This window comes from Cryptomeria japonica, chromosome 9, assembly GCF_030272615.1.
Source record: "Cryptomeria japonica chromosome 9, Sugi_1.0, whole genome shotgun sequence".
In the NCBI taxonomy this organism is placed as follows: Eukaryota; Viridiplantae; Streptophyta; class Pinopsida; order Cupressales; family Cupressaceae; genus Cryptomeria; species Cryptomeria japonica.
In genome coordinates, this window is record NC_081413.1 from 749,098,678 (window position 1) to 749,114,381 (window position 15,704).

At 41.0% G+C, this 15,704-nt stretch overlaps 1 protein-coding gene across 1 annotated transcript; it reads right to left on the reverse strand.

Annotated features, from left to right (window-relative positions):
* Nucleotides 1-1,256: 1,256 nt before the first annotated feature.
* On the reverse strand, nt 1,257-9,750 carry LOC131064653 (ethylene receptor). The gene is made up of 6 exons (XM_057998878.2): nt 7,504-9,750; nt 4,232-4,600; nt 3,786-4,052; nt 3,458-3,585; nt 3,134-3,338; nt 1,257-2,025 (listed from the first exon to the last, which is right to left on the reverse strand). The coding sequence occupies exons 1-5, from the start codon at nt 8,413-8,415 to the stop codon at nt 3,191-3,193; spliced, it is 1,824 nt and encodes a 607-aa protein (XP_057854861.1). The 5' UTR covers nt 8,416-9,750; the 3' UTR covers nt 1,257-2,025; nt 3,134-3,190.
* Between the last annotated feature and the right edge of the window lie 5,954 nt (nt 9,751-15,704).

Sequence of the window (15,704 nt, forward strand, 5' to 3'; positions counted from 1 at the left end):
ACCACATCTTGGCCACACACCACGACTGGAGAGATTTTGGCACAAAAAAAAAGGACAATATTTCCCCCTAAGAGGATGACCAACAACAAATCTTGCTACATTAGCAAATCTCAAGTCATGAGCTGTAGAAATAGGCCTCGGAGTGGGGGCACAAACACCCATAGCTCCAACCCCAACAGAAGTCCCAAGAGCAAAACAACCATTAGCAACAAAAGGATCAACAAGGCCAAGCGATCAAGACCCCACCATGTCTATAGAGGGAAAAAATCCCACACGAAAACTAGCCACCTCACAACACGCATGGGCAAAGGGGGAGCCAAACACACATCCACAATAGGTGCAAGCGGAGGGGTATCCACAAGCGCAAGCGGAGGGGTAAGCCCCCCAACAACTGTAGCACCCACAACAGGAGTGGTCGTAGTAGAATGTTGAGTGAGTAGATTAGTGGGAACAAATTAAAAATCCATTGCAAGAGCCTAATCCTAACAAGGATATTATTCTATATTTTTTTGTTCAAACTACTAGGGATACCATGATTAAGTTTTGGTCAAACCTTTAAAAAGTCAAAATTTGGACACTTCTCAACAGATGTGTTAATGAGACAAGTTGTGTGATGAATCACACCTCCAAACCTTGGTTACAAATAGATAAGAGGTCAATTCACATTTAAAAAAAACGGAGTTCCTATGATATTCCATGCAACTGCCATATGCTTGCAAAGTTAGCCTACACAACTATTGGCCCCTCTCTCCTAGTATTTACAATGTTTCTCACAAGTGACAAGTTTTCCAACAGCTCATCAATTCTAGCAAAGTTTCCAAAACCTTTCAAAATCCTAATCTATAAATAACCCATTAGAAATATATCCAAGTCTTGGATAAGTTTTGTAAAGTTTTGTTAGCATTTTCGCTAGTTGACACAACTCAAACTTCCAAGGAGGTTCATAATAGCCCATTGGATGCCGATAGGGTTTTCAAAACTCCTCAAAGTCCAGACCTAAAAGAGTGAATCAAGAAATATGGAAGTCTTTGAAATTTATTAAAAAATTATTATAGTTTTTAATGGTTCTCACTACCACATTGGGGACCAACAAGGTTTGAAGAATATTGTCAGGCCCCAACAACTCGCAACTTTCTCAAAAACAAAGAAAGGTTGCTTAATAGGTTTAAAGGTTTTCACAACCTCTTCAAATATCAACAAGGTTTCGAGGACTCCTCAAATATCCGATGCACTTGTAAGTTATCATTTCAAGATGGTGAAGAAAATGCCATCATATTGAATTAAATTATAGAAGGATCTTCCAGGTTTCATTTGTAATCACAATAATAACACCTCCTTATTTTCATATATAGCACAACTTCAATTTTATAATTTACAATTTGCATCCATACTAATGATCTTTCTAGCATATACTATCATATATTCTTTCTTGGGCTCATTTCCCGTGGTTCCATTTTAGCATATCCTACAATGAATTCTCTCATTCCCTCTTGGGAGGAATTATATAGAATTTGTAAAGCAACCAAGCATAGGTGACATGGGATTCACCACAAAAGCTTGTGCTACCTACATCCTAATGTTCATAACCTTTTCGAGTCATGTGAGGCAGCAATTTCGAAATTGCAAGGTCTGAAAGTTTTGCATTTAGGTCCTCACCTGAAATGTTTGCCATGCCAAAATTCTCAGAGACAAATTCTAAAAGTTCTATTTGCCTACAGAATAAAGGGAGCTCCAAATCCACTCTTGCACATGATCAAATTTTCTTAACTTTGTCATGTAAACAGTGACACTGTCTAGTGGCACTGAGAGCCATAAGCAATTGGCATTCATGTGCATAGGAAATACTTTCTGAATGTGAGCTACTACTACATCAAAACCAATGTCTGGCATGAATAAATCTGAAAAACAATGAGCTGGATGTTCAGTGCTGGCTATGAGATCACTTGTAAGCATTCTCTACCAAAATTCACCACTGTCACAAGACATGAGTGAGTTAAAAGGCCACTGGTAACCATCCCGTTTCTCCTGCAAAACCAACAAATATGAAGTGTCAAAGGAGGTCTTGTATAGATCAATGGTTGGTTAGAGCCTATACTTTCAGATGAATTCCACAATCATGCCTTATTGTTCATACAAAGAGTCAAGTTTTCAGACTGAACAAGTTTCCAAAAGCTCTTATATGAAAATCATGAGGATTAAAGCACACAATTTTCCCATTGCATACAGCAATTAAACATTCAAAAGTAGAACCATATAAATAATCTCTTACAAGAGACATCACGGAAGATACACAAAAATTCTCTGTTTACTTTCCATTTAAACAAATGTCTCAAGATCTTTCATGGTAATTACTACCATTCATTCGGGAGAAAGGGAACAGCGTCTTTGAGCCAGCTTCAGACATATATGACCATAAGCAAGAATGAAACAGGCTTTACCCATTATGATTAAACTACTTCAGATAAGCCACATCAGTGCCATGTGCAAAATTAATCAAAGATTTTACAGGCTCAAAGACTTGATCTCTTCTAGCAAATTCAACTGTGAACAAGAAAGCACATAGATAGAATGCAGTATCACATTTTGGGTGAATTAAAATTATTCAAGCTGAACAACAAGAATAGAAGATTAGAGTCTAAAGAAGAAATTATTAAACTTTGGACCACTCATACTACAGTAACCCTAAATAGACAGACAATGAATCAAGCTGATTTTGACAGTGCATTAATAAACAAAATATTATGATTTGACTCATCTAGGCCTACAAAATCACCTAGGGAGTGACAGGGAAGCCAAGATGATGTGTAGCTTGTTATCAGAAGCTGAAAACCTGTGAATAAAAATATAACCAGTTACATAACAAGCAGCCATTCATGAAAGAATGTGTTGTTTATAAGCAGACTGCCAAAAGCTAACAACAATTGAACAAAAACAGCCGTAACAAAACACTTTTACAGCTTGAACATTGAAAATAGAAAATAAATTGAGTTGCTTATTGTATTAAACACCACATGAAAAAATACAAACTTAGGCAAAAACAAACTGCATAAAATCAACCATTCAAACATTTTAAATGATGCAAATGTAAATTAGTAGTCTCAGAAAGCACCAGAAGCGAAGGATGATTTTGTACCAATTATCACCCGCAACAAGAATCTTCAGGCCAGTGAATCCCATGTTACATATGTTGTTAGTTCAATTGGATGTGAGATGCAGTAGAGTTCCTGTGGTCAATTGTCTGATCTGGGAAGCCCAGCTTAACTACAAATATAACAGTTAACCCCTTGCCCAATCCCTCACTCTCAATCCAAACATGACCCCCCATAAGCTTTACAAACCTGATGCATGGACCAGTGACATAGTCAGAAAATTAAAATTTAATATAAAGAAACTTTTATCAACCATCAAGCTCTTGCTTGAAAAAATAGCATGTTCCTACTGTTCGGCCAGAGCATACCTTTTACAAATAGCAAGACCAAGACCAGTCACTTTATGGTCTCTGGTTGTTGCTGAATCAGTATGCACAAATCTGGTGAAAAGGTTTGGGATATCTTGAGGATTGATACCCAACCCGGTGTCCTGCACCTGCATGTGCAAGCAACATTATTTCACAAGACAACATTAAATAACTAGTACGTACAAATGTTATGACTCCATTGAGTGTTCAGTCAAAAACTATATAGTAATGTACAATGAATTGATATCTTGAGACAAATATTTCCTATTTTCACCCACTTCACCCTATTTTGCATTTCTTGTAAAGAGGCAGAATGTTATATACAGACCTGCACTCTCATATAGAAATGATGCTCATCAAACACTGGGCTAAATTCAGGTGTAACTGGATCACTCGAGAATTCCATCTTTTCCAAGCAGACCATGACATGAATACTCCCTTCCTTGGTAAACTTCACAGCATTTGCCACCAAATTCAAAGCAGTTTGCATAAGCCTTTTATCATCACCAACAGCATATTCTGGTAGATCTGAGGACAAACTGATTGAAAATGACAGCTTCTTCACAGATGCAATAGGTTTGACAAACTTTAGGATCTGTGCCAATAATGAAGCAACCTTAAAACATTTTTATTTAAAATCAATTCCCAACGAAAGGGAAAACAAGGCATTGAAAAGAATAAACTTCAAAACAGAGAACAAAATTAACTCTGTTCTAGTGGAACAAAACTGCATCTATTCATTAACTAAACTGAAACCCACATGCGCACACCTACCTCTCCAAAAAGTACAGCAAGACTGAATGTTCGTATTTCAAGCTGAAGGCTCCCATCCTCAAGCCTCGAAAGCTCTAAAACATCCTTGATGAGTGACTCCAAGAGATAGCTACTCCTCAGGATTGTCCTTACCATGCATCTGTGTTCAGGAATCAATGTTGTCTCCTGAAGAAGTGAAGATAGTGCAATAATGGCTTGCATAGGTATTTGCATCTCATGATTCATCACAGCTAGAAAGTCAGTGCAAGCATGAACGGCTGTTTCAGCCTCTTGGCGAGCTATAGCCAGCTCAACATTTTGCTTCATAAGTAGTTTGTGTGTTGTTACAGATTCTTCAAGGACTGCAGCATGGGACAGAGCCACTGCTACCTGTTGGTAAAAAAATGTTCCAATTCATCAACAATTTAGCATGATACACTTCCAGAAATTGAACAATATCAACAATGTTTAATTTTTTATATTAAATATGCAGATACCACCGTTTCAATCCTTTTTACTTTAACAATAAAAACCATATCACCACAACTCACACCAAGACAAAATCTGACAGGAATGATGTAGAAATTGGATGAAAACGTTCATATCATGTAGTTCTAAGAGTAGAAAATAGAATAGCTATAAGTACACAATACCAGACACTAGGAAAATATTGTCAATTTTCAATTCTAGCTTCCATACTAATAAGTAATAACTATAACACTGATTTGGAAATCAGATTTCGTTTTTGACTTGTAGATAACAGGCAATCCCAGACAGTAAGGAAATATTTCCGATGTTCCCATTCTAGCTTACATTCCAAAAACTGCAGGATTGTTATGAAAATTAAATTTGGTGGCTGACTTGTGGATAAGCTTGCATTGGTAGCATTATGCAATTGCTCTCTCTTGTAAAGGAAACAAACCTGTGAGATCAAAAGATATGAACCACTTCAAAGAACGCAGAGAAATGTATTACTATTCTATCAGAAAGATACTTAACTACGGCAAAAAGGAGAAGCACATATATCTAAGATAAGAACGAATTTATTATGTTAATTTGGCAGCTGTGGACTTGCATGGTTTAAAACTAAAATCTATAAATTTTGATACTTCAAAGTTTAAACATCTCTAAATAATTAGGTCAGTTTCTTAAGCATGAGAAAAAAGTGGAATTATCTATCTACAAGAACACATCTTGGTGTGGTAGCCGTGGAATTGAATAAGATATACTAAAATCAGAAATTAGAATTAAAATTTTTGAAACGGGTCAACAGAAAATATTACATAGAAATGTACCAGATTCTCTATTCTAGTGTCTCATTCGTAACACTTAAAAGTGCAAACCTCCCTGATTTTGTCTATTCTGCCAGTTAATCATGGGAAAGAAAAATGACAAGGGTGGACCATTGCACATGTCCAAGAATTAAATCAATCTAATAGTTTTGGACACATAAGATAAAGAATAAAATTAAAATTTATTGAAACAAAGAAAAAAAATACTAAAATGGCTCAACACTCAAATAGAAAAGAATACATCGAAATGCATCAAATTTTTCACCTCCTGTTTTTAACCTCAACCTCTCTTTAACTCAATTCAGTTTCTCAATGATGGAATGAACATGGAGAAGCATATATGCTTAACAATTCAATCCGTAGCAGTGGCCTTGCATAATATACAATAAAAATAAGATTAAAAGATTCAAATGAACCAACAGAAAAGAATACATAAAAATCTATCACATTTCATATTTTTTGACACTTTGACATCTCTAATTTCTTTAGTTTCAGCAATTTATTTCATATATATCATACAAAAGAAAACGAGGAAATTTTTTGGGCAGGGATGCATTTCTTAGCATTTGATCAGTCTACTTGCACGAGTTAAAGATGGAAATCAGTATAAATAATTGACATGGATCAAAAGAAAAGAAGATACAGGAGATTATCATATTTCCCTCTTCTGGTTCTTGACAATATAAGCTGCTGTAAATTCTTCTAGTCTTTCTGTTACTTAATAATAAAAACCAAGGAGAATCATATATATCCAAGAATTCAATAGCCGTAGCTGTGGACTTGACAAGGAAAAGATGAAAAATCGGAATTGAAAGTTGATATGGATCAAGAAAAGAATGCATAGAAGCATTTCAAATTTCCGTTTCATGTTTCCTTGACATTTTAAGCCTCTAATTTCTTTTTTCTTAATAATTGAAGAAAAAACAAAGAAGCATTTGTATCCAAGAATTTAGTCAATTTGGTGATGTGCGGAATTGCAAGAGACGCAGACAAAATTCACAATAAAGGATTGAAATGGCTATATAAAAAAGAAAACCCAGAATATTCATAACATTTCCCTCTTCTAGTTTTTTGTTTCATTTCTTCTAATCCAGAATAATGAAATTTATCACACTTAATAATAGGGAAAAAGGGAGAAACATATACATCCAGGAATTCAATCAGACTTTAGCTGTGGATTTGATATGGTAAAGATGAAAAATCAGAACAGAAAATTGATATGAATCAAGAAAAGAATGCATAGAAGCCTTTTAGATTTCCCTCTCCTGTTCTTGAAACTTTAAATCTCCCTTCTTTTCTGTACCATTTTCTTAGTCATGGAGGAAAAAACAAAAGAAGCACATATATACAAGTATTTGATCTGTCTGGTTTCCTGTGAGCTTACAAAAGATACAGATGAAAATTGGAATAAAAAATTGAAATGGGTCAATAGAAAAGAAAACACAGAAAACTTTCATAATCTGCTATTCTGATTGTTGACACTCAATGCCTCTTATTATTTCTTCTAATCCATCATTTTGTTAATATTGGAAAAGGGAGAAATATATTATATATCCAGGAATTCAATCGATCTGGTAGCTGGTAACTTGCATAAGGTAAAAATATGAAATCAGAATAGAAACTCATTATGGATCTGGAAAAGAAAGGATAGAAGTACATTAGATTTCTATTTCTTGTTGTTGACACTTTAAACCTTCGCAATTTCTTCACTGTCAGTTTCTTAATTATGGAAGAAAAAGACAACGAAGCATATATTATATATCAAACAATAAGACAACGAAGCATATATTATATATCAAACAATCAGGTAGATTAAGCAGCTATGAACTTGCTTAAAGTATAGACAAACATCAGAATAAAAATCTGAGATGAGGCAAAAGGAAAAATTTAGAGGCATCTCCCTGTTTCTGGGCTCTCTAAAGTTCTAAACCTCGCTGATTTCTTTACTTCCACCAGTTCATTAATCAAGGAAAATCATTAAAAAGAGCACATTATCATAACCTGATCTGCAACAACATTCACAACTTCCAACTCATGCTCATGCCATCTTCGAACACTATCATATGGTGTCGTGAGAACCATCAGCGCATAAGATCTTGTGGAAGGCTCAGTTCTATCATTCATATGAAAGTTTGACAAATTCAAAAGGGGTACACGAACAGCAGCTGCATTTCCTTGCATGTATCGGCCTCTTTGTGATCGGATCTTTACCACTGGACTGTTAGGAGAAATCACCAAAGCTCGATTGCAACTAAAGACATCCTTGATTGAGGGATGGTGAGTGGGTACAGTAACTGGTATGGCATGTATATTTTGACCATGCTTAAGAGAATGTGAGAGCTGAAGCTCCAATCCAGAGCAAGTGGGCATCCATAATGTGCATTCGTCCAAATGTAAAGTTCTCCCCAATTCAATAAGAGTTTTGTTCAAAATTGTATGCCGGTCTAAAGTGCTTCTTATCTCATGGGTTAGCATCCTTACATGTCGTCCTATTTCTTCTTGTGTTCTCATGACTCCCATTTCTCTGTCAAGCTCTGCAGCCTTGTTTTTCAAATATAATTCCCTCGTTTTTACACTTAACAAATCTGGAATAATGTGAACTAGGGTTAAAGCAGTTGCACAGGATACCAATGCAGTGCATATCTTTGCTACAGCCATCACTTCTGCCACTGTTCTCGAATGAGTGGTAAAGGTCCACAGACTAATAAGATGGGTCGCACCACAGAGGATTATAAATGCACCAAACTGCACCAGAACCCATCTGTAAGGAAATACTGCCGACCTCTTTACAAAATAGATGAGCTCCAATGGAATAGAAAAATATGCAAGAGCAATTAGGAAATCTGAAACATATTGATATTTCATCAATAAATCATCTGCAGGCCAGTGAGGTTCAAAGCAACAACCCTCCATCTAGAGCTAAGCTTGATAGTGTTTTTAAGGTGGTGAAAGTGTGGGCTCAAACACTAACTTATGCTTATTAGGACACTGAACTCAGAGCTCGTATGCTGAGATATCATCCAGCAAGAGATACATGCAGTCTCTAAAGGATAGACAGTTTTGGTAATGCAAGGATTTTACCTAATCATTGCAGGAATCACCCCAACCCTGAAAACCTACGATCCGAGTGGTCTCACCTCCACATGTCCTGCAAGACTTGGCTAATTTTGATTATCCGTTGTGTATTTAGCCCCAACCAATGTCAAAAGTATGATCTGACCTATGATGTATTCATTTGATACATGGAAATTTCAAGTTATTGCAAGCTATCTTGAACCAAAGAATTCATGAAGTCCACAGAACTTGAATGCCTAAATAGTACAAGCAGTTTAAAATGCATATATAAATTGCCAGGCAACTTTGAGTTGACTTTTATTACAGTTTATTCGAAGCTAGACGAGAAGAATTTGAACGCAGGAAACCCGTCCTATGATAACTACAAAAAGTAAAGAAGAAAGGGGGGCACGCTTACTCAATTTGAAGGCTTTTAGAGCTACTTATATCACTAACACGGCTGAAAAGAGTGCCTAAATTTCTCCCCACTTTAGACAAGTTCTTCCCTTGATTGCACTCCCTATCAGCCAAGTGATTCTCCCTGCTGGAGGAGGTCATTTGACCTGAACTCCATATGTAAATAATTTAATCATATTCAGAGGATGAACCCCAAAAGGAACTCTTTGTTTCAGCTAGAAATATAAAAATTTGCCAAAGATAAATTCTAAACCTTTCAACCAATAAAAATTGGCTTCAACTTATCCCTGATGATGGCTCCTTTAAAGAGACCTACAATAGCAGGACAACCAAAAAGGACACCCAGTTGAATCCACAATAGGACATCACACAAAAGTATGTCACGGAGTAGGATGCCTCATTTACTCTTCCAGATTGTCCAAACTTCCGAAGAACAATTCACACTCTGAAGTGCAAAGGGTCTGGTAGCTGACTATATAACACCCTAGCGAGTTAATCGGAGTTCTCGGGTTGACACCCTCCTTTTCAAACTTCAAAACTAACCGAAATCTATTTATCTTAAGCTCTGAAGTTGAGGCCATTTTGACCCAATTTTGTGGCTCAAATTCTTCAATCTACTGTTACATCCGCGATTATAAACCTCAATTTGCAAGATTTTACCCTTGAAAGCCTTAAACCCCACCATCATAACCCTGAAAATTTGTGCAATCTAATGTATCGTTTGTTTGGCTGCAGTTCCACGCACAAAAAAAGTGTAGGTGCGACTGGTGGTCCCAGAAAAATTGTGGTGAAGAAAGTGGTCTTATAAATTTTAGTATTTTGTATATATCTTTAATATAATTTATATGAAGTATGTGGGGAGATTATTAAGGTATTTAATTTTTTATTTTATTTAAAAAAAATAAAAAAATTAAATAATATAATTAAATAAAATGTCATAACATTGTTGATGGGAATAATCATTATGTTATGTTGGTATATTATGTTTATGTTGTCGTCGGTAATAATGAGTTACGGCGGTCAGTTAGTTAGCCGACGGGTAGGTAGTTGGAGTCGCGACGGTTGTGTCGCACCCCTTCGGCTGTCATATATTGTACCACCTCCGGGTGTTGGAGGACAGGTAATGTTGACGACAGAATATAATATGAACATCTTTTGACATGAATGGAAAGCTTATTCTGGTACTTCCTTTGTAATTGCATTGTGCATTGCTGTTCAGTTTCTGTATTCTTCCTGTTTACCCAGTGAGGTAAACATTTGGCGCCGTTGCCGAAATTATTTCGGAGGGACGGGAATATACTACATGGCACAGGGATAATGGGACAACCATTGCCCGAGGGGACGAGCAGTAACCCTGACGAGGATCACCAAGAACTGTTCGAAGGAGAACGAGCACTCACAAAAGATTTCTCTTGCATCCTTCAAGCGGCCATTGAAACACACGTATGGAGGGAAGCCACCATTGAGGCTGTTCCAGAGGACGTTGTGTGGAGCGTGCTTGGTGTAAGCTCGGCGGTGAATCGGTTAATGAGCAATTTGCCTAGCCTTCTGGCTCAAGCATTTTTGGCTCTTCAAAACCGCATAGAAGACACCTACCGTGAGAATCGACGACAGCAAATCTTACGAGAATTTCATGAGCGCCAGGATGACGGACGTAGGGAAGACCGATGAAGGACAAATAATCCTTAAATTGTGAAGGGAGAGAAATAAAGAACACTGTTAGAAGCAGAAGAATTATGTTGATTGTATACAAAAGAATGAATTAATAAAGACGTGTTGTGTTTTGGTTTATGTGTTGTGAAACATGAAATTGTACCACAATTAATGCCCAATTTATTGAATAAAGACAGAAATAAGAAATTAGAAACCGACGAGTGGGAGGCTGCGCAGAAGGCTTTGATTCTGGAACAACGTGTAGAATGTAGACGGAGGCTGAGGCAACTTGCCAAAGGATGACCTGCCGAAGGGTTGCCCGAAGGGAACCAAGGAGGTGTCACGGAAGGTGCAGAAGCCGAGGGGAATTTCTATGCATCGCCAGACTACTGTAGAGCGAGAAGCCTCGAAGAGTTTCTGGAGGAAACTAGGTTACGGACAGAACTAGTTGAAGAGACTCGAGATCGGTTCAAAAACTTATCTCTCACGCCACAGAGGGAGGATCACCGAAGGGAGCCGGGCACGGGTGACGGCGAAGGGGAAGCTAACCGCACGGTAGTCGCTCTCACGCCACAAAGGGAGGATCACCGAAGGGAGCCGGGCACGGGTGACGACAGCGAAGGGGAAGCTAACCGCACGGTAGGTACAAGGCAGAACATCGTACCTTTGGTCACCACCACTAAAGACATCAGCGGCATCGGAGGGAGCAGCGCCGGAGGGCAGACACGGCCACAACCACCTCCAAGTGGACGACTTCCATCAATGGCGACCAAACAGAAGTTGCCCAAATTCAACGGGGATAGCAAAGATGATCCTGCACGACATTGTCGTACCTGTGAAACCATCTGGATAGCCAACGGGGTGACTGACCAGGATGAATGGATGAAGCAGTTCCCCGACACACTGAGAGGAGTGGCTATTGACTGGTATTCAGACTTGGATAAAACCGGGGTAACTATGTGGGATGAATTGAAGAAAGCATTCGAGAAGGAATTTCGGCTTCTCCGAGATGATAATGAGATAGTCTCTGAAATCTATGGAACAAAGCAAGGAAAGAAGGAGACCGTACGAGCGTATGGCCGCCGGCTGAAGGAATTAGTCGGAAAGATGGAAAGCCAACCGGCTGATGGCTTAAAGAAGCGGTGGTTTGTCGAGGGTTTGAACCCTAAGCTACGACGAAAGATGAAAATTGTGCCTCTGACATCCTACGATGATGCATACAACCGGGCCATGGACTTGGAAAGTGAAAATAAGACGGCCAAAAAGAAGAAGAATAGATCTTCGTCATCCTCTGAAGATGATACGTCGGAAGAAGAGAGTAGCAGTGATGAGAAGTCGAAGAAGAAAGTCACGGCCCTTCAGAAGGATATGGAACGGATGTTAAAAGAGTTTAAGACAATGAAGGGGACCACAAGCAAGGATGATGAACTGTGGTGCATGGATTGTAAGGAGAGCGGCCACACAAAGGGTGCCTGTCCCAAGAAGGCATTCTGTGACATCTGCCAGATCATGGGACATTCTACGAAGGAATGCCCATACAATCTGAAGGCACGTAACCAGCAAGTGCTCTTTGCACATGAGCAGCCCTCCACATCGGATTCAAACAATAATGCATCTTTCGGAGGCTACCAAGGAAACCGACGAGGCGGACAGGGGAATAATAATAATTCCACCAGAAACAGGGTCCAATACGATGCGAAGGGACGCCCGATGATTCAATGTAGGGCTTGCAATCAATGGGGTCATTACGCACGAGAGTGTAATAACAATGACACCGCTCAAAAGCTATGTCGGTGGTGTGGCCCCGGTGACCATGAAGATGCCGATTGTCCAAAGTCTGGCATAGGGGCCAATCTGATTGATATCAAAGGCAACACACGGGGTGAAGAAGCCATCCTTGCTCTTACCCGAGGGCAGGCAAAGGAAGCCCGATACCCCCATCCCCGCACGGAGAAGCAGAGAATGACGGAGGCAAGGGAGGAAACAGAAAGGGCCATGAAAGCCCAACGGGGAGAGACACACGAGTCATCTGGACCCTACTGCACAGACGCGGAGAGGAACATTGTACGGCAGATGCTCCAAATGGAGGTACCTGTGAAACTGGAAGACCTCCTACACACCATACCGCAATTGGGGACAGTGCTGTTGGGCACAAAGGTTGATAAACCCAAATCGAGAGACATGGACGCTCCCATACTAGGAAGCTCGGCAACAAATCCAGTTGTACTTACCGTCAACAATGGCCGACACCCAGCCGTGGTGGAGATGGGCATCCTGGGCACCATCATGACGGATACTATAGTAGACGGCGGTTCCGGAGTAAATGTCCTTCCGGAGGACACATGGAAAAAGCTAGGAAAGCCCACTTTGTGGCCACCTACGTTTAATCTGCTAGGTGCAGACCAGCACGGGATTAAACCCCTCGGCATGTTGATGGCACAACAAGTCACCGTGGGTGCACAACCTTTTGTACTCGACTTCATGGTCATTCCATTGAAACAGAAAGGGTATGACGCCATACTTGGAAGAGGATGGTTGGTGGCAGCGAAAGCAAACCACAACTGGAAACGAAATACACTCTCGATGGAGAGCGGAGGCAAGAAATTCACTATTGATCTCCGGACGCAGTTGGTGGGCGAGGAACTTGCCTCTTCCTCGGGATCTGAATCCAAGAGGGAAAATGACCCACGAGATGAAGGGAGAGAGGGGATGGACCCAGATGCCGAAGGCATATTAAAAATCGGAGGTTGCTGTTCGGAGGATGACACAGATTCACTAAATGGATTGTTCCATTGGCAGCAAGAGGACTATGAGATGTTCTCACCCTCCTGTAACGTATTAAGCGTCGAAGGAGAGGAGCTAGATCAATATCCTCCAGAATACAGAGAATATTGGAAGGGAGACGCCCCAAACCCTGGCGACGTAAATAATCCGAAGAGTGTCGGCAACGATTGGAACCCTGTGTGGAAGGTTGCAGCCTTCAAAATCTTTATTATCCTTCTTCTTCTTATGTACGGGAAGGAGACCGTGGTCCCTATAGAATTTGTGGTTCCAGGTCTTCGGATGGCCATGAAAAATAAACTTGCCACCAATAGGTTTAAATTGAAACCCTATCACGCGAAGCGCGCAGGGGACCCGAGAGGCCGGACGGACACCCGAGAGCCCGAAGGGGGACCCAAGAGGATGGAAGGGGACCTAAGAGGCCGGGTAAGCGACTTGAGAGGCACAGGACAAAAGCAGGAGACTTTTGGGCGAGGAAAACCGAGAAGGATGAAGGGCGATCCCAGAGACAGGGGATCCGAGCCGAAGACTCTTTAGACAACTTATCAAAAAAAAAAAGGAGAAAAAAAAATCGCACGGTCATACGACAACGACCGTCCGGTCAAAAAAAAAAAAAAGAAAAAAAAAAAGAAAAAAAGAAAAAGGGAAAATGGCCACCATACGGTGGGACCAAGGTGACACCACCATGCGGTGGACGGGACACCACCGTGCGGTGGCACCACCGACGGTGACACCACCGTGCGGTGGGAGCCACCGAAGGTTGTTGCCAAGACATGAACCCACCACCGCATAGCTCGACCACCGCACAACACCGAACACCGCCGCACAGCAAGGGATAAAGGAGGAGGAAGACGCACCGCACAGCCCGACCACGCACCGCACGGCCCGATCAACACGCACAGCAAGGGTTATGCACACCAACGCGCAGCAGCCGCAAAAGGAAAAAGAAAAAAAGAGACCAAGCCCGCATGATTGGAGATGCCAGTGTTTTTGTTGACCGTACAGGGAGGTTGTATGGCCGGGGTGCCATCGAGGACATTACAGTGCTATAAAAAAAAAAAAAAACCGACGACGACTAGCTTTAAAATAATTTGTTAGAGTTTGAAGCCAGGACACTGGAAATTCAGAGTAGAAAAGAAGGGTTTTTGGCATCTTAAAATATACAGAAATGCAGTGCGCCATGGACTTTCGTATGGTTCTGAGGGTTGTAAATTGGTGTTGGCGCTGCCCCTGGACCCCGCGGGGGTGCTGCCCCTCGACCCCGCTGGGGCGCTGCCCCAGACCCCGCGAGGGACGCTGCCCCTCGACCCCGCTGGGGGCATTGCCCCCAGACCCCCAGTTTATTTTGAGCTACAGAAGACCACGGGAAGTGTTGTGGTTGTCCGTATTGTGAGACAGAAGCCTGCAGCTAAGCATTGGCGGGGAAGCCATAAGCCATAGAGGGAGACGGATTTGGAGGTTGGGAACAAACAGAGTTTGAGGGAAGGCATTGCAGGTCTGCACAGTTGTATGACATCAGGGAGTTATTCAGTTCAGTTTTTAGCCTTTGGGGAGTGTGATGGAGGATTTGAGGTGTCTCTTAGCATTTGTGCCAGCAGATTATGCCCACCTCCAGGCATGACTGGTACGCTTTGAGGAACTCGAAGTATGTCTCGGCTGGACGTGAGGTTGCCTTGGTGGATGCACAGAGGGCTCGGGAGGAGCTGACCACCAGGTTGGAGGCAATAGTCGCGTGAGACTTAGTTCAGCGTACCCAGGAGTTGGATGCCGGGAGAGCAGCACGGGTGGCTATCGAGGACAAATTGGCTAGGGAGACAGTATCAATTGAGTAGCAGTTGGTGGAAGCTGAGACTGAAAAACGGGTTTTGTAGACAAGTTTGGGTTAGGCACAGGTGGACTGTGATGGCAAAGGAAGCAATATTGGTGAAATCTGCACTTGAGCATCGGATGGTAGCAGAAAAGGGTTTTCAGGCGAGGACACAGCAAGTGTATAAGATCCGGGCCCGACAGGCGTCAGTAGTTCCTGCCGTTCATCTCTATTTTGTATTAAGTCGTCGGAGTCGACTTCTTTTCTTGGGGGGGATGATGTTGACGGGAATAATCATTATGTTATGTTGGTATATTATGTTTATGTTTTCGTCGGTAATAATGAGTTACGGCGGTCAGTTAGTTAGCCGACGGGTAGGTAGTTGGAGTCGCGACGGTTGTGTCGCACCCCTTCGGCTGTCATATATTGTACCACCTCCGGGTGTTGGAGGACAGGTAATGTTGACGACAGAATATAATATGAACATCTT

Coding starts and splice junctions, on each gene's coding strand:
- LOC131064653 (XM_057998878.2), bottom strand. CDS start 8,415: ATGGAGGGTTGTTGCTTTGAACCTCACTGGCCTGCAGATGATTTATTG. Junction 4,601..7,503: donor TGAATGTTGTTGCAGATCAG/GTTATGATAATG, acceptor TTTTACCAACAG/GTAGCAGTGGCTCTGTCCCA. Junction 3,586..3,785: donor ATTTCTATATGAGAGTGCAG/GTCTGTATATAA, acceptor TTGCACATGCAG/GTGCAGGACACCGGGTTGGG.